The sequence below is a fragment of the Trachinotus anak genome, unplaced genomic scaffold (assembly GCF_046630095.1).
Source record: "Trachinotus anak isolate AG129_WGS33_773 ecotype Australia unplaced genomic scaffold, CSIRO_AGI_Tana_v1 ptg000021l, whole genome shotgun sequence".
Taxonomy (NCBI): Eukaryota; Metazoa; Chordata; class Actinopteri; order Carangiformes; family Carangidae; genus Trachinotus; species Trachinotus anak.
In genome coordinates, this window is record NW_027273872.1 from 13,016,863 (window position 1) to 13,035,000 (window position 18,138).

The window sequence follows — 18,138 nt, forward strand, 5'->3', positions numbered from 1 at the left end:
TAAATAAAGAAACCTACAAACAGCAAAACAACAAGACTAAAATACAGCTTTTCTAAAACGTGTGTAGATGTTAAAGCGTGTTCGATGCTGTGGCTGCTCAGTGAGGGTTGGAGCTGTGTGACAGTAAAGTTAAGAAGACGACCTTTGACCTGTGAGCTGCTGCCATTCACTTCATCAATGTGCAGTTTGTCAGATGCTGCTAGTTAATGGCAGGTTAACAGGCTGCTGGTTAACATGACTGCTGGTTAGCTGCTGGTAACATGGAGGGTTAACATAAGAAGATTGAGGAAGAAGAGCGTTACCTGTTGTCATAGTGTCCAGGTGTTTGTCTGCAGACTCTCTGGTAAACCCCCCTGTTCACTGTTGATGTCTCCACACATTCAAATGTAGATACCTCATGTGGACCAGGGGTCAGCAGTTAGGTTCAGCTGAGGGCCAGTTTAAAACTTCAGCGTTTGTTGCGGGGCCAAACATTTTGTTGGAGCTCTGGATTTGGCCGCCAGGCTGCTATTGAAGGCCTCTGATGCAGAGTGGGCACAGAAGATTTTGCTCATTCAATTTTGTGTGGGATTCCTTCTCCTCCTGCTGACCTCCTAAAATCAGCCCACGTTACACTGAGAGTTAAACTGAGGGGGTGAAACATCTTGAACATGACACCTGATATGTGAGGAGATGTCGGCATCTCTCAGTCACTGAGCGGTTATCACACGGCAGTAATGAAACAACACGAGTGGGCTCGTCTCCTCGTCTTAGATCTCGGCTCTCGTCTCGTCTTTTAATAGACAGCAGAAGTGTGCTCTCCGCCGGGGGAATTCCTCGACTCTCAGCAGAGACGCACCACATTTCATATATCAAAGAGCACAGCGGCACCGCTCCACTTAGGGAACGGGGACTTGTGGAACTAATGTCAGGTAATTAGCTGTTTCTGTGGGGGCATTTTCGGCCACCACTCCAGAAAATAATAACTTCTCAGGTGGGGGGCCTATTTCTTTGAGGCACTCTTCTTCTCCTCAGCCCCGTCGCTCAGCTCTAATCACGAGGAGGTAATTATTCACTGATTAACATGCTGGATCTGGGCGGATGTTCACTCTAATCACAGCGGTTGTTGCGTCAGTGGCGGCTCTCGGAGGAGGAAGCAGAAAGGGAGTGGGTGTTCTTCTGTCATTCGAGTCCCGGGAGCCGCAGGACGACAGGAGGCAAGGTGTTCATCTGGGTTACAGAGCGTGGGGAGACGACGTGTCACTCCCCAGACAAACAGAGGAGTGAGGATGAGACGAGGTTACCTGCAGCTCTGAGAATACCTGGCAGGTGTTCTCAGAGTTCTCATCATTTGTTCCCTCAAATCACTTAAATTACCTTCATCTGTGGCCACAAGGAGCAGCAACTGTCCAGCTGTCTAGAAGCTGTCCACTCTTATGAAAGATGAAGTCATTGTGGTGATGTTCATGAAAAGACCCAGAGCAGCACAGAACGGACCAGAGGAGGAGGTCTGGTTTCAGGAGTGGGCTGAACACAATGAGGAAAAAAAAAGAGAAGTGATGTGTATTCCTGCTTTATGAATGAGCCAACCCTACGAGACCTGATCTTTACTACAGACAACTCTGGCCTTTACTGTCTTATCTGTATAACACAGATTAAATTATTCTTATCCTTAACTCATGCCTCCTCCTCTTCACACAGACCCAACAACCTCCACGTGAGAGCCACAGACATGGAAGTCCACAGAAAACATATTAAAACATCAGATGTATAATTTGAAATCCACTTCCATCTAAACTTAATAGTTCCTGCGTCTATGCACCTTTGTTCGAAATTGTGCCTGGACTCTGTAAACCTGCCTGTAAGTCTAGTAATTTAAAAATGAAACTATATATATGTGAGGTGTTTTTAAAGATTTAGGTCTTCAGTAGGAACCAATGACCTCAGAGCTGAGAGCCACAGACAGAGGAGGGAGGTCAGAAAGAGACACACTAACTGAGGTTATTAGGACTTGGGAATAAATAAATAAACAAATAAACCAAAGCGTCTAGTGGTTGTTGTTCTTATTTGTGTCACCTTCCTCTGTGCAATGACTGAGTGATGAATTGAAAGTCAGAGGAATAAAACAGCAGATCAATAAGCCGGTGAAAAGATGCATCCAGGGTGTTATGGCTGCTTGTCAACAGCCTCAGCCCCCGCTGACGCCAGTTGGCCACTTGACAAGCAGCAAAACAAATCAGCCCGTCCACTTAAGGCTCAGCATGTAGTGCATCTGTCAGACCCCCCCCCCCCCCCCCCCCCCCCCAACCTCCAGCCCCCGGAGGAAGTGAGGAATCATCAGCAGCGGCGATCCGCGGGCAGCAAGGCCAAACGCCGCTCTGACCTGCATCAATCATACAGCCGGGGGAGATGGGAAATTGCGGCACATGTTGCAGTGGGATTGAGAAGCGTCTTGAAATGTGTCGAGGGAGTCGCCACTCAGCGGCGTGTTTCATATGGAATATGGAGTCTATTTGAAATGATAAGTGTAATACAGGAGGAAACCACGCAGAGCTGCAGCAGATAAAGTCTATCTGCGTCAGACGGAGCGGCTCATCGGGGACATGACTGCGCCTTCGACAAGGCCATCACCACACAAACAAAAAGGTAAAGGTGAGCAGAGATCCCCCAAAGTGCATATTTCATCTCCGGCTGGTAAATATGTACAAACCAACCACATAGAAAAACAGATTCCCACTTAGAGAGCGTGAGGCCGCAGCGGTGAGAACCAGCAAATGAAAAATAGCGAGAGATAAATAAATGTAAACAGTTGTGAGGAGGAGGATGTAAACAGAGGCTTAGTGGATGTATACATGCTCCTCTGAAGCATGGAGGCCTGTTGAATTGTGGGAGCTGATGTGAGCGGGGTAATGAGCCTGCGGAGATGTAGCAGTAATCCACCATCCTCGCTCCAGAGCTCTGATCCTCTGATCTGTTATCAGCCAGCATCTGCAGCAAGAAGCACTGAATTATCACAGACTGAGCAGAGGAAGAGGGAGATTCACCCTCAACCTTATCTCTGATCCTCTGTCAGTTACATACAGGACAGGCGAGACTCACCTGGTAACGAGCTTGTTTGTGAGCTCAAATTTTATCTTAAAATTCAATAATTCAGTTTCGTTATGTATATAGTATGAAAGCATCAGGTAGCCAGTGGAGGCTCTGAGGGTGAGACTCATGTCGTCTGAGCAAAAGTGAAAGTTGAAAAAGAAGAGGTCCAAAGATAGACCCCTGTGGGACTCCACTCCATATAATAACTCAGACTTTTCTTAGCTTTGTCCATCACTTCTATCACTTATATGTTGTATGTGTCACTACAAAGAAGTCTGAGATGTCAGAAACCGACCAATCAGACAGTCAGGCAGGTTGGAACAAACCTCCAGGTTAAACTTAACAAAAGGTAAACATGACATTTTTACCATCAGCAGTGTTCAGTTTCATTTTACTAATTTTATCCACATGCTTTTGTTGTTGTCTTTCCCAGCTAAGGCCCATGGGTGCTGAGTTAAAGCTGTGAGGCGTACAGCAGTGGGTGTAGGAGGGTGCAGGGTTCTGGATTGTTTGGTTCAGTTTCAGACTCTGCACGGTCAGGTTGTTGGTTTCGGATCTGTCTCGTGTCACTCTGACACTCTGTGACTGATTTGACCTCTGACACCTTTGAGGTGGGCTGTTTATGTTTTTTTTTGGGGGGGGGGGGCTGACTGTGTGAGAGGAGCCAGGCGTTACTATGGGAACAACTGTTTGACAGAACCTGCAGTTGGTCAGTAAGGACCTTGGTAATGGGTCTGGACAGCAAAGGCTCCTGGGATAGAGGTTAGAGCGTTTGGCCTGCATTAAAACATTTAGCCTGCTCTTATTTTGGAAGATTGGAATGCAAACAGACATGAGATATTTTTTTATATAAATATATATATCACCAGCGTCTTTACTTTTTCACTGTAACTTCAACTATCAGCCTCCTCCTGTGCACACATGATGTTTGCGTTGTAAACAATGGCTGTGACAGTAACTGAAAGCACCTTCATGCCTCTTACAATCACATCTTAGGTCACATCCCTTTTCTTTACTTGGTGCATTTGAAAAATATTCCATATAATTTGTATTTAATTGTCTGCTTCCTGTTGTGTTAAACAACTTAAAGGCCAACAAGACAATAAAGACTGACTGAAGCAGCTTTTAGAAATTTATGATAGGAAATAAAATTTACAGCGAATGAAAATAAATTAAATAAAAATACTCCAGATCAATTAAAAATAGAGCTGTGTCAAATTATTTTAGTCATTTAGTGGTGAATTGATTAATCAAATATTGGAAAATTGTGAAAAATCTCATATCTTCTTCTTTCTGCTGTGACCATCATGACTATACCTTCTATTACTCACTCACACAGAGGATCCTCTGGTCCCAGAACCTCAAAGGTTTTTACATACTGACTTTTATTTTGTAGTAATTTTTTACTGCTATGATTTCTTTTTTACTGTCGTCTCATCCTATTATTTTATACTGCCCTCTGGTTTGAACTTGTTTCATTTTACGGTATGCAGAAATATATTTTATGTATGAGACACTGGCTTTTATTTGACTGTTAAAAACTGATTCTTCGGACATTATGAATCAAACGGGACCTTTTTCATCATGGATCTCTGTGTTTCTGTGAAAATCTGTGTGTAAATCTCCACAGCTCTGACCCGCTCTTCACTGTGTCTCCTCTGATGCTGCAAATCTACCGTCAAGAAATTAGTTTATCGTGTAACCTGCCTCCCCCTCCTACTCCCCCACCTCTCCCCCTCTCCTCTCCTCAGTCACTTAGTCGCCTGATAACAGAGCGCTCCAATCAGCAGGACGCCGACCGACCGTTTGATCACTTTCACAGCGAGGAGAGAGAGGGAGAGAGAAAAACCAACCAGAGAGAGCGATAAATACTTGATTAAATATATAAAGAACCCCCCCTTCTCCCCCCTCGCCTCCTTCTCTCCCCCCTCTCACCTCTGAATTATCTTCCTCTCCTCCTTTTCTGATTTATAAAAAACATCAGACAGCAGGAGAAAACGTCGGCCATGGCCTCCTCACAGAGAGAAGAGAGAGAGAGAGAGAGAAAAATCAATACAAATTACGATGGAGAAAGTGGCACTGATGCCTGGAATTGCAGCATATGTTTACACTAAATCAGGCAATCTGTCTTCATATGGGCGGTGTAATGCGTGGGGGGGGTCAGGGTTCGCGCTGCCAGCCGCCGCTCTCCAATTACTCGGGCTCTTTGCAGGGAGGCAGCCGGTATCGATTGGCTGTGAGGAGCGCGGGGCCCTGCAGGCAGCCAATGGGGCGCTGGGGTCAAAGTGCAGCGAGATTTTAATAAGAGGACGTAATGAGCCTAATTTCTGCTGAGGGGGGGGGGGGGGACTTTGAGCCGCCTGTCCAGAGGTTCATTAAAAGCCTCTGTCTTTGTTTCTTTCCATCTGTGATCTCTCCTCCTGCAGAGATCATGATAGCGGTTTATCTCTCAGGATAAATGGCTTCTTATCCAGAAGGTTGCTGGTTTAAATCCCATCAGGAACAAATCATTTTCTCAATACTGGGGTAAACGCGTAAAATATTTTTGCACTGGTTTGAAAGGTTCTTCAAAACTATTGTCAAACCTGAGCAAGACAGAGGAGCAAATTAACCACAGAAGAGACTCCCATCTGCAAAATGTAAAAGCAAGATATTTTGAGTGTGGAATCAGGAGACTGATAGCTGAGTGGTTTGGGTGCACACCACACAGACGCAAATGCTCCGTCGCTTAAAAATGCCCCCAAAAAAAGTATTATTTACTTATTTATTTATTTGTAATAATTCTGTCATGGGTCGTGAACCCTAAGAGTCCAAAAGGTGTGATGCAGTATTATGATAAAAATAGTGTCAGATCTGCGGTGATGTTTCCTTGAACTGGGCCTCAAGCACTTTAAAACATGAAAGCAGAAATCAGCTATTAGCAGTGAAAAGTTTGGTTTAATTCACTGTGTATCTGACACAGTGAAGTCAAAGACTTATTTCCACTGTGGTTCTTGGTGCAAAGAGAGTAAGGATGCAGGAGTCCAGGTGTTGTCATGCAGACCATGAATACCTGGTGGTTTATGCAGAGAAACATGATGAGGAGAAACAGGGTTTACAGACATATACTGTCAGTTCTGCCCTGTTCAAAGGCCACGAGGTCACAGATCAGAAACCTCCTCCTCCTTCCCCTCAGATGCAGATGAAGAGTTAAACTCTCACTCTCTCTCTCTCTCTCTCTCTCTCTCTCTCCATGAGTGTAAATGGGTTTTTTATTCAATCACAGCAGTTCCCATAGTGCCTTTCACTTGTTTTATAAGTTGGGATGTATGTACGCTGTGTCGAGAGGCAATCCGGTTTGGGATTCGTTGCTGATTGCTGCTCGTGTCGTCCCGGCACATTATCTCCATTCATCCTCCGTTGCTCTGCATCCCCCCAAAAAGTCTCTTTGGGATCCAACAATGAATCCCTGTTTCACTCACGGCGGGCAGATAGTAATAGATTCATGCCACGCCACTCTCTGCTTCCTCCCAGGGAGGCGGGGAGGCAAGAAATCCAACATGGAAGCCCCTGCGGCGAGGGCCACGTCCCTCAGCACTCTGTCACCCTTCAGATATCATCCCCACCCCAGTCGCAGCCTGAAAGCCCTTTTTCTCCTCCGCCTTCCGCCGCTTGAAACGAGCTCCGACAAATTTGATTTAGCAGCTCGCGGTCGCCCATTCCCGGGGAAAGAAAACAAATATTGTTATAATGGTAATAACATCTATTTGGAGCACCGGCGACAAACGGTGGCGGGGCCCTTTGAAGGAGACCCCTCTGCGCTGCCGTATAGCTGCCTTATTCTTATTCATGAAAGCCGCGGTTATGCATATTAGCGCAAACTAGCTATTCTACTCACTGGCATTTGGTGTGTCAATCATCCTTACAGAATACAAGAGCCAACGGTGACAAAAGCGGAGTGGGCAAGATCGGCTGACAAATTGTCCCCAAAGTCAAATTTGACAGCCTTTTATGATTAATGGGCTTGATTATGGAGAAGTATCTCCCCGAACTCATTTCCGGGTGTTTCTCCTGCTCTGCTCGCTGCATATGGAGGAAGAGGAGGAGGAGGAGGAAGGCTGACTGTTTGTGGAGGTGAATGAGTGGAGAAAAAAGAGAAGAAAAGGGCTCAGTGGAGGGAGGCTGGATTGAATTAGCGGTGAAAAGGCAGAGCGAGGAGGACAGGTGGAGTGTGAGGTCTCACACTTAATAAACAGCAGGAAGATAAGAGAGAGAGAGAGAGAGAGAGAGAGAGAGAGACCAGCTGACACTGGTCTCTCTCTCTCTCTCTGTTAGTGGTCACTGTTAATAAGAACCAACAGACTGAAGATCACTGAAAGGTCGGAGCACTCAAAGAGCTGGGTGTTAAACTCAGCAGGTTTAGTCCTGGCTGAACTGAGCATCAGAGACTGTCAGGTACCAACAGCTGACATCTTTGGTCGAGTCTGTAACTACAATGTAAAAAAATCTTCACTTCGTCAAGTCAGTTCTGTCTCAAATTGACTCCTGAAAAAGAGTGAAGTGACTCCTGCATACTTTCTAATGTGCTGCAGGTTCATGTCAACTTATGTTATTATCATGTTTCACTCCACAACATTTTCAAGAAGCATAAGACCAAACATCAAGAAACTCATATATTGTAGAAATTGCAGGAAGAAAGTGATTTCTTTGTTTGCTGCATGAATGTGTGTGTCTTTATATTAACACATAGCTGGAATAAGGGGTTGTCCTCAAATCCCATAACAAAAGTAGAGTCAATCACCCCAAGAAGCCTTCTTTCTTAAAGGGACCATGTCCCTATCCACTGACCTAACACAAAAAACAACACAGAAAAACTACATTCACTACATACAGCAAACAACCAGCTATAGTGAACTATGTCCATAGAGTCCACTACAATATACAGTTTATACACAGGAGCCACAGAAATGAGGTCAACACACAGATAAAACACACATGGTCACGCAGGTAATTAGATAAAGAAGACATCTTTGTTTAAAACAATACGAAATATTACACTGTTAACATTTAATATTTGAACTTATATTTCTTTGGGTTCTCAGTGTGGTGGGGCGACTGGTTGGCTTTTTTGCTGGAGCAGGGCTTGTCTGGCATGGCATGCTCCGCAGGACATCTGGTTTAAAACTAAAATAATCTCAATAACCTCAAATAGGTGATCTTGTATTTGGTGTGAATATATCCATAATCGGTTGTTGGACTGATGGTGGACAGATGGAAAACATCTCTCATCCTTTTGGTTTTGGTTCCACAACTGGTTTCCTATCTGAGATATATCAGATGATCCTCAGACCTGCTGCTGACCTGGTTTATCCTGGTGGGGTCCTGGTGGGGTTGAATGAATTGCTTAACAAACTCTCTAGTGACATTAGATTTGATTATTTAACTCAACCAACCTCCAAGAAAGAAACGACACAATATACAAGACTCACAACTCCTGAATCTACTTTAACTGTGTTCCTTCTAGTAGAGTAACCAGCACGTCTTTGTACCATTTATTTATTTATTCATATTATTCTGGTACATAGTGCACTTATCCTTTGTTCAGGTGTGATTGCTGTTCAGTGTTTTTGTAAATCCAGATGTTAAGAAATAGAGACGCTGGTCATCCCTGCAGTCGGAGGTTATATAATATCTCCAGATGACTGTTTCATGAATTCCTGCAGAAATTCACAGAATTTTACCTGAAACTGATGAAGCTGATGTTAGCGTGTGTCTCTGCTCTGTGTGTGTGTGTTGGTGTGTGTGTCAGGTTCCTAACCGCCGCCGCTCTCTCTCTCTCTCTCTGTTCGTCCTGCAGCCTTGAATGAGCCGACCATCGACTACGGCTTCCAGAGGCTACAGAAGGTCATCCCTCGCCACCCCGGGGACCCCGAGAGGTTACCTAAGGTCAGTGGAGACGAGTCATTAAGTCGCTGCTGTGTGCGCAGCTCAGGTCAAAGGTCAGAGGTCAGATTCAAGGCCAGGAAGTTTGTTTCGTCTGGCAGGTACGACCCAGAATGCACCTGTCAGTCAGAGCAGTTTGAGTGTTTAATCAGGTTTTACAGCCACATTAAAGGCTGGCTTAAAGCTGAAGTGGCTGTTTGTCCCTCTGTGGATGCCATAGACCACCTGCACTGCAGGAGTTTAAGGCTTCTTGTGTTATTTAATGCAGCACAGGACCAAAGTTGAGTTGCCTGATTGGATTTGTTGGTTCTGCTCAGTACACTCTTGGCAGCACCGGCGCTCCTCGCTGCCAGCGGGGCAGATTGTTCCCGATCCTTCAAACAGGGAACAGCTGTTTATGGGAGCAAATCCTGCCGCCGCTGCTCTCGCTGCGTTTTGTTTCCCCTCGACTGGCGAGGAGGAAGCTTTGGACGGCGTGAGGCACTGGCTGAGAGGCAGCAAGGGGAAGCCGTGATGTATGACCTGATGAATATGGAGAGTCAGGGCAGAGCAGGTGACCAGAAGTGGCTGGTTTGTCAGCGTTTGACTGAATCTTGATCTCAGAGTGTTGATCATGTATACATCACATATCAGTGTCAGAAAACTGTCTGAATCCTAAACTTCAGTAACTAATTTTTAATTAACAGAATTTTATAAAATAACACATGATCATAAAAATATGATTCCGCTGAAAGTCGATAAAAGACAATATTAAACTAGAAGAATCTGTTTCACTGAACTGAAGGATGTCAGGTGAAGTGTCGGCTGTCTGAAGTGTCTTAGTGTGAGAAATGAAAGCAGTTGAAGTGTAATCACTGAAGGAAGATGAACTGTCACCTCAAGTGTACATTCTTATTATTATGGACAAAAAAAATGCAGTTTTGCATAGTTTACAACTATAAAATTCAAATTCAGCTCGTTGGACAATTGATTCATAACGATCATTTTTCCAAACATTCCCAGAAAATTTCGGTTCAGTTTTCAGTGTGTCACTAAAACTTTAAAACAAATTTATGAACATGTTGAATTAAAATGTTGTAAAGCTGATTTTTAATAATAATAATAATAATAATAATGATAATAATAATAATAATCATCTTTATTGTCTACAGATGTGGAAATTTGTCTTTAGCTTCACAGGCTGGTTAAAATACACAAACAATAAATGCAATAATAAAATTAGCACAATATTCACAGTACAGATGACAATAACAGACATTTTTAGGTATTTTACAACCAGCCTTGTTTACCTCCATGTTCACTTGCTTCAGCCCTTCTTCTCTGTCTTTGTGCATTGTCGTATCCTCCACCTGCTGCTCAGTGGAACAGTGAGACACCTTTAGCAGGACGGTGCATATGCGAAATGAGGATCAGAACCAGAACTCCACAGGGAGACTTTAATTGTGAAAAATTTGTCACCCTCCCCCTTTTTTGTGTCACTGCAAACTGAATTTCTTTAAGTATTGAAGTGTTGGTTGAACAAAACAAGAAGTTTAAGGACGTCACTGTTGTTGTCTTCAGCACACTGTAGGTTAATGCATAACACTGTTACTAATTCACTTTTTCTCCTTTTTATACCTCATTTTAATCCCTCAATATTTGGTTCTTTAGACCAAACACTGCGTCAGTTACTCAGCAAAATAATCGACAATGACTGACTGACTTCAGGTTGTTAATGTGAGTTTACAGTTTAATCTCAAGTAGGTTAAAGTCGGTGCAGGGTTTTTGTTTTTTTTATAATCTGTGGTGAAATAAAGAGAAAGTAGCCGTCTGAAAGGAAGCAGGAGCACATTTAAAAATCCATTAAACACAAACAGCCTCTGGAAAACAGTCAACAGTGAAGAAAAGTGTGTGTGATCTGTAGTTAATGGTGTACAAAAACACAGGAATGCTCCTTTAAGATTTGTGTAGAATAACATCAGCAGTGAAAAAAGACGAGATCCTGGTTTCAGTTTCTGTCTTTACCCGCAGAACAACACACACACACACGCACGCACACACACACACACACCATGCGGCCGTCAGGTGCTCTGGTTAGTATGAAGAGATTATTTTGGCGGCTGCCGACTGTGAGGCTAACTGAGGCAGATTCTTTGAGGCAGCGAGCGGCGGCGGCGGGCGGTGAGCATCAGATGGGCTCTGACACTCGAAAGCAGCTGCCAAATTGAAACCATTTATCAAAATCTGACATCGGAGATCCAGTCACCAAAAAAGCAGTTTATTTGTAAATTGATACTAATAGTGAGCATACATTGTCTGGCCCTTTGATGGCCTGATTTGCAGCCAGAGTGGGACGTCAAACACCCCCTCCCCCGCCCTCCTCCTGCCTGCTTGTTAAATATTTATTTATTCAAAAGAAAACTCAATAAGACCACAGGTTTTTTTTTCTTTTTTGGACAAGAGAGAAATCAGAGTGAGAGGAAAAGCAAAGCGGCAAGCTGTTGGGTCGAGGCAACGGGACAGCGTGTCGGCAGCGGGGATTGTGTGACCGAGCAGCGACGGGTTAACTTGGCCTGTCACTTCCTCTTTGTTTTCACCTGCAGCCGGCGCTCTGCAGAGGACAGGAGGAGGGATGGAGAGAGATGTTTGGGTTTTTGTTTGTGGACAGGCGGAGCGACACCGAGCAGATTGATTCATCGCAGAGTGTCGGGTGGAGGAGGCTGGAGGAGGGTGGAGGCAGAGTCTGCTCAGCAGAACCCACAGAAATCAGGAGAATAAACAGCAGGTTGATTTTTAGGTGAAAGGTGGGAAACTGGTCTGAAATCACCTCAGGGAGAGATCCAAGGCATGGTTAGCCTAGCTTAGCGTAAAGACTGGAAGAAGGGGGAACCATTAGCCTGGCTCCATCAGCACCTTCAAAGCTGCTGTTTTAATTAAGAGGTTTACTGAAGTAGAAGCAACTCTATTTCATGCTGCTTTATATTTCTACTCCACTGGACTTCAGAGAGACGTTCTTCTTCTTAAGGCTCAACATTTACTTCTCAGATTAAGATAAAAACAAATGATCTGCTCATAAACACAGCATATTCTTAGAGGATCAGACCAAAGCTCTCCAGTTTTTGATCATAATAACGAGCAGCTTGTTTCTAAAGTGTCTCTGCCATAGATGACATGTTCCTTCATCACAATGAACATGGGCACTGTAGTTTATTTTGAGTTAACCCTTTATACACTGTGCTGCTGCTGAGTAACATTTGATAGAAGCTGCAGCGCTCAGCTGTTTTAGACTGATTGGCTTTGTTAGAAAACAGAGTTATTTATTTGTGACCCAATACATTTCCATCTTCATTGGGAACGAACACCTTTGGTGCTGAGCATCACAGACAGTAGTGAAACACACTAACAGAAGAACAGCAGCCTGATCCTTTAAGGATGAAAAATGTGGTGCCCAACCTTTTTGGCTTGTGTCCACATAAACAAGTTTCTTCTTTCCTCTTCCATGAATCATCTGATGACCCCTCATATTTATCTGGTGACCCTTTGGAGGGGCCCAACTGCTGGGTTGGGAACCGCTGGAATAAACACTATACATGGACAGCTGCAGACACCGCGGAAATGTAGCTGTTTTCATCTATACTCCGCTTGGAGGACACGTTCCACACATGCGCTGTAGATCGTCGCCTACATGTTCTGCCCATGTGCACTACGAATCAAATCAACCACGTTCTGTGCTGTTAAAGATGAACTGTGGAGGTGAGGGGTCACACACAGCCTCTCTTCAAACTCAGCGTCCATGTTTGTTCTTCAGCTAGTACCTTTGTAGCGTAGGGGCCATGCAGACAGAACACATTGTACACCCTCTGATGACCTAATCTGTTGTAGGTTGTTCCTCATCTCTCTCCTCACACCATGTCGTCTTCCTGCTGTCATTAAAGATAAAGATAATTATAATTAAAAAGGCTAAAATGACTTAATTATCAGAAGAATTGCACATTATTTTCAGCTCTGGTGCAGTTGACTCTCTGACCTCAGGACTTCAGAGATGCTGCAGGTGCTGGTCAAAATTTTTGTTCCTAAACCTGTTCAAGTTAATAACACCAACATGTGACTCACACAGACGAAGGGTTGTTAGCGCTGACAGTGAGCGGTGCAGCAGCAGTGAGAGCTTCAGGTCCTCTCTGGCTGCATGTGTCCTCTCTGAGTCTGCCGGTCGACCGAGCCAGACTGGAAATGAAATTAGAGGGCTGAACCTGATACAGGAGAAACCCCAGAGGTCATCAGTGACCAGTTGGCCTCACAGCCTGTCGAAACGCCTGTTAGCTGCCTGTCTGTCTGTCCAGAGGGGGACATGGAGCTCAGCTCCTTTCAATATGTGACCTGTGAACGCCACGAGTTTCCCTTCATGTGTAAGAGTCTTTAAAATAAAGAGAGTGAGTCATTAAAACCAGTCACCACTAATGTCTATTAAAGATTGAACTCAGTTTAAGTTATTTCACTTCATGACCACTTCACCTTCATCTTCTTAAGGTTTTTTTTCTGTTGCGAGAATGTAAAGTATTAAAGGCGTCAAAGAGGCAGGTCTAACAGCATGATTCCTGAAATCTGGGATGTTCTTTGGTTAAAAATAAACAGTTCCACTCTTTGATAAGGCTGCATTTAAAAAGCACTTATGAGCTGTAATTAACGGATTTATTAATGGTTAAAACATCATTTACTGATGCTTTATAGATTACTTTTCAGCCAATAATAAGAGCAATGTTTGGGTTGCCAGGTTGTGTAAAATCTTCCTCATTAGAGATGTCTCTAATGAACTCTCTAACAACTGATTTTCTTTATCAGTTTCTGTGCTTTATCAGAAAATACTATCGACAAACAAACAAACAAACCCTTAGAGACCAAACTGTAACTGAGATTTAACAGGGGAAACATTGGTGCTAAAACTAGCTGCAGAGAAATAAAGCCTCTCTCTCTCTCTCGGTCTCTCTCTCTCTCTCTCTCTCTCTCACTCTCTGTCCTGTGATTAGTGAACCATGAGGTGGACATTAAATGTCTTTGGCATGTTGCATGTGCATCTTTAGCTCTGATCACTGACCCCGATCTGGACTCATGGGGCGTCCGAGTGTTCAGGGATTATTAATTCCAACCCACTTCATGAATGAGGAGATTTCCTGCTCTCATTGAGAATAATGAGCAATATTCAATTCATGAGCTGAATTTCAATCCATTTCCTCTGAATGGAATTAACCCCACACTATGTCCCACATCATTAGAATACCTCTCCGCCTGATAATCGCTAATCTGGAGATCCGGCGCAATGCCGCTCTCCTCCTCCTCCTCCTGCTCAGCGTGCCGGCCCATCCATATTTTATAGAGATCAGCGGGGCGGTGGCTGTATCTGTAGCTCTGCTCGGGGTGATTTATCATTGTTAAGGCCGCTGTCTGATGGCTTCTCCTCCAGGGTCACGCTGATCCCTGTTTGCCCCGCACCTCCTCAACCACGGAGCCAGCCCCCCGTAATTAAGCCCCTAGAAACCAATGGAAGAAAATAGAAAAAAAGGAGAGAGGGAGGAGGGAGAAGAAGGAATATGTCAAGAGATGGACAGAAGAAGGGCAAGGGCACGAAGGCCATGAGGGTGCAGCCTCTGAGAGGTGTTTTTATCGTTTTTGGGGAAAGAACCTGATACAAAAACACTGATCTGCAGCCAGAAATAAAGGAGCTGCTCTCAAAACATGTTGATTTAAATATTTAACAGTGTGGATCAAGTGTAATTCTCTTGATTACATTATTATTGCAGTGATTTGACCAATCACTGCTGACCAAGGCTGTAGCCACTGTTAAGGTCATGTCTTTGTCATTTTATTTCTGGAAATGTGAGGACACATTTACACACAAACTCAAATTTACATGTTCTAGGTTTTAAAATGAAGATGACAATAGATTTAGAACAAGATCTCTAAAGTAACTGATTGGTTTTAGAGGGAAACATGTTATTATTATCTGTGTTAATCAAATATCTTTTGTATCTGGAGGAGTAAATATCTCAGGTTTGGTGTAAGTGACATTTTTGTCAAAATTGATTTATTAATATTTTTATTTTGTAAAACCTTATTAACATTAAGGGAGGTGTTTTATTTAAGTTGTATGCATTTTAGACTCCTTATCTAGGTTCTATCAGCTCTGTATCCTAAAAGATAGATAGAAACTTTTATCACATTATACATTCGAACATTATAGCTGTGTCCCAGTGCAGGGGCCACATCCTTCAGAGTACATGGTCTACAAAGGTGTGGCGCTTTGTAATAGCCATCGGAGCCCTCAAAGACCAAACCGAAATGAGATGGTCTGGCATACGGAGGGTTTTCGCTCTGCGCCACAAAGCGTGGCCCTGTCGCCTAGCAACCTTGACAATACGTTACTTTTTTCATAAGAACCCTAATATTTAAAGGCACTTGGTTTTAACAGTTGTACCGTTGGCTGTTGAACTGAGCTGAAACCCAATACTTACATTTAACAGTGTAATCCTCAGGCCATCTGTCGGTGTTGTTGCTGCCATTTCATTTTCATAACTGGTGTGCGATTAATCTTGGGATATTTTGGACCACAAAGGATCTACCTGTTGGAACCTTCATGGCCCAGGAAAAGAAGCATGCATTTGAAGGAGCTTTCAAAATGGGAAAGTCAAGTCGCGTTGCTGTGATGCAATCAGTCCTCAACGGCAGCCTCTGAAGGATGCAGCCCCTGAACTGGGACAAAGCTTATATGTTTCTTATACGTTTCAAAGATTTGTCTGTTTACCAGGCAGGGAGATGCATTATGGGAAATGTAGGACCCTGTGTCTGGAGTTTGACTCATACAAAGCTGCCTCTCACAGGTGATGGAAGTAAAAGACTGATTTAAAAAGCACCATTTCATTGATTAATTTAACAGCCATATTTTCTAATGAAGCCAACATGTGTAATATGTGTGCAGTCGGAATATAAACTCCTCCTCATGTCATTAAACCTGATGAACAGCGATCACATGACCGGGCTGTTTGACTTATTAAGGTGAAGATTTTGCCGTACTTGAGGCCGGCGTGCAGTTTTTACGACATTCTGGAGCCTGATGATGAGACCAGATGGATGTTTGGTTCTGATTTCACTTATTTCCACCACGTTTACTGTGGGAGACGGGCTGCAATCAAATTCACTCTGTGAGCCTCTGAAACTCAACTCGTCACCTGAAATAAAATTCACTGCAGTAAAACTCACAAGAGCCTGAATAAATCAGTTTGCTGTGGTTTCCTGTCTGAGCAAGTTGTGTTTAATTGTACCTGCTGCTCCTGTTGGCGGCGATCGACCATGACGCCAGATGAAGACGGCAGGCTGTCGCTCAGAACAAGAGAGAGAGAGAGAGATGGAGGAGTGAATTTTACACAACGGGTTAAACTGTTAAAAAAAAAAAAAAGAAAAAAAAGAAAATCCTTGGAGTCAGATGAACTCTCTCTCTCTGGTTCAGACCAGTTTTTCTCAGTCTGAAGGGGTTTCACCATCAGCACTGAGAGTCCAGTGAGGCGAGGTGGATTTCTCAACCTCCTCCTCCTCCTCCTCCTTGGTGCTGAGTTGATTAAACCCACTGAGAGACTCTTCTTTCTCTCCACCTGAAAACTCCCTGTGGCTCCCTGTGTAGGTGTGTGTCCATATACATGTGAGCATCTTACAACACTGTAGCCATGTATCTTACTACTACAGCCACAACACTTAACAGGAAACAGTTCCTTTATTATTTTTGTGCTGGTGGCCCCTGCTTCTTGTTATCATTAGATATTTTTTTCAATACTTCTCCTCCTCATGAACCTTTGTCTCGAGTCCTGTAGGGGCCTCTCATCTTTTATTACCTGTGATCTCTGCAGTTACCTGATTAAATACTGGTAATGGTGAGCGGCTGATAGCTGTTGCGACAAACTTGCAGCAGACTACAGCAGAAAAAACGGTTGCTGCTTCAGGTTCATGGTCTCGTAATGAATCATGGGAGTATTTTTGGTCTAACATGCAATAAACCAATCAGAGCCATTCCCATGCCCTTTAAAAGTAGGTGTTCTTGCACCTTGGCAGATTGCTATTATAATGACGCAGTGTTTCACACAGAATTGGGTTTGGAATGACCAGGTTTTTGTTGGTTATTCACAGAATCTCCTGACCACACCTCATTTTCAGACCAACATGTCAGTGGGTGCTAAGATTTGCGCAAGTGTATTTGCTATTTAAGCAACGTGGACGCTGAACTGTGTTGGTCTGAAACTAACAGAGACACTTGCACTGTGTTTGCGATGGGTGTAACATAGAGCCTACGGTCTTTACTTTTATTTTTTTATATCCAGTGATGGGAGAAATACTCAGTGTACAAATACTCAGTTACAAGTAAAAGTCATGCATTTAAAATTTTACTAATAGTAAAAGTACTCATGTCACAGAATGACTGGATTATAATCACAGATGCATTAATGTGTTCATCGCTTTTATGTTGCAGATTTTAATAATTATTTTGTTTAATCTGTAATAATACATAATCATTTATATGTTGATTGTGTTTGTTTGAGTGGAGTAGAAATATAAAGTTGCATAAAATGGAAATACTCAAGTACAAGTACCTCAGAACCGTACTTTAGTAAATGTATTTAGTTATTTAGTAGTTTAGTTAACCTCTACCTCAAACCATCACTCATTCCTCTGAGCCTCAGAGCTCCACTGTTTCCACTAACTATTGAAACACATCAGTGAAACACACACACCATCCTGCTGTATAAACACTCGCTAAATCACCAAATGTGGATTACTCCGCCGATGAAAATAGTCCCCAACAAATGCATTATCACGATTACTCCTACAGTGAGCAGCTGTTGTCTGTAAAGCTGATGATTCATGAATAAAATTAATTTTAATGTTTCAGTTCCTCTTCAAAAAAAATCTTAAAATTTATTAGTAAATCAAAACCCAGATGGTGTTCAGACATGATGAATTTATTTTGCTTTGAAAACATTTACAGACTTGTATTAAATGACTGTTAATCTAACACAGAGGGAGAATAAAGACATGTAGAAAACATTGGATTTGGACCAATTAATTATCCAAAGTCTAGGAACATGTTTTAATTTCCACATTCTTCTTCTCTCCATATTTTAATGTTTG

At 43.3% G+C, this 18,138-nt stretch overlaps 1 protein-coding gene across 3 annotated transcripts in view; it reads left to right on the plus strand.

Moving 5' to 3' along the window:
* Positions 1 to 18,138, plus strand: part of LOC139605838 (transcription factor COE3-like) — a 150,326-nt gene that overhangs the window by 107,203 nt on the left and 24,985 nt on the right. For all 3 annotated transcript variants that reach the window (XM_071457680.1, XM_071457682.1, XM_071457681.1), the window contains exon 11: positions 8,906 to 8,994. In XM_071457680.1, the coding sequence (XP_071313781.1) occupies positions 8,906 to 8,994 (89 nt within the window). The remainder of the gene's footprint in view (positions 1 to 8,905; positions 8,995 to 18,138) is intronic.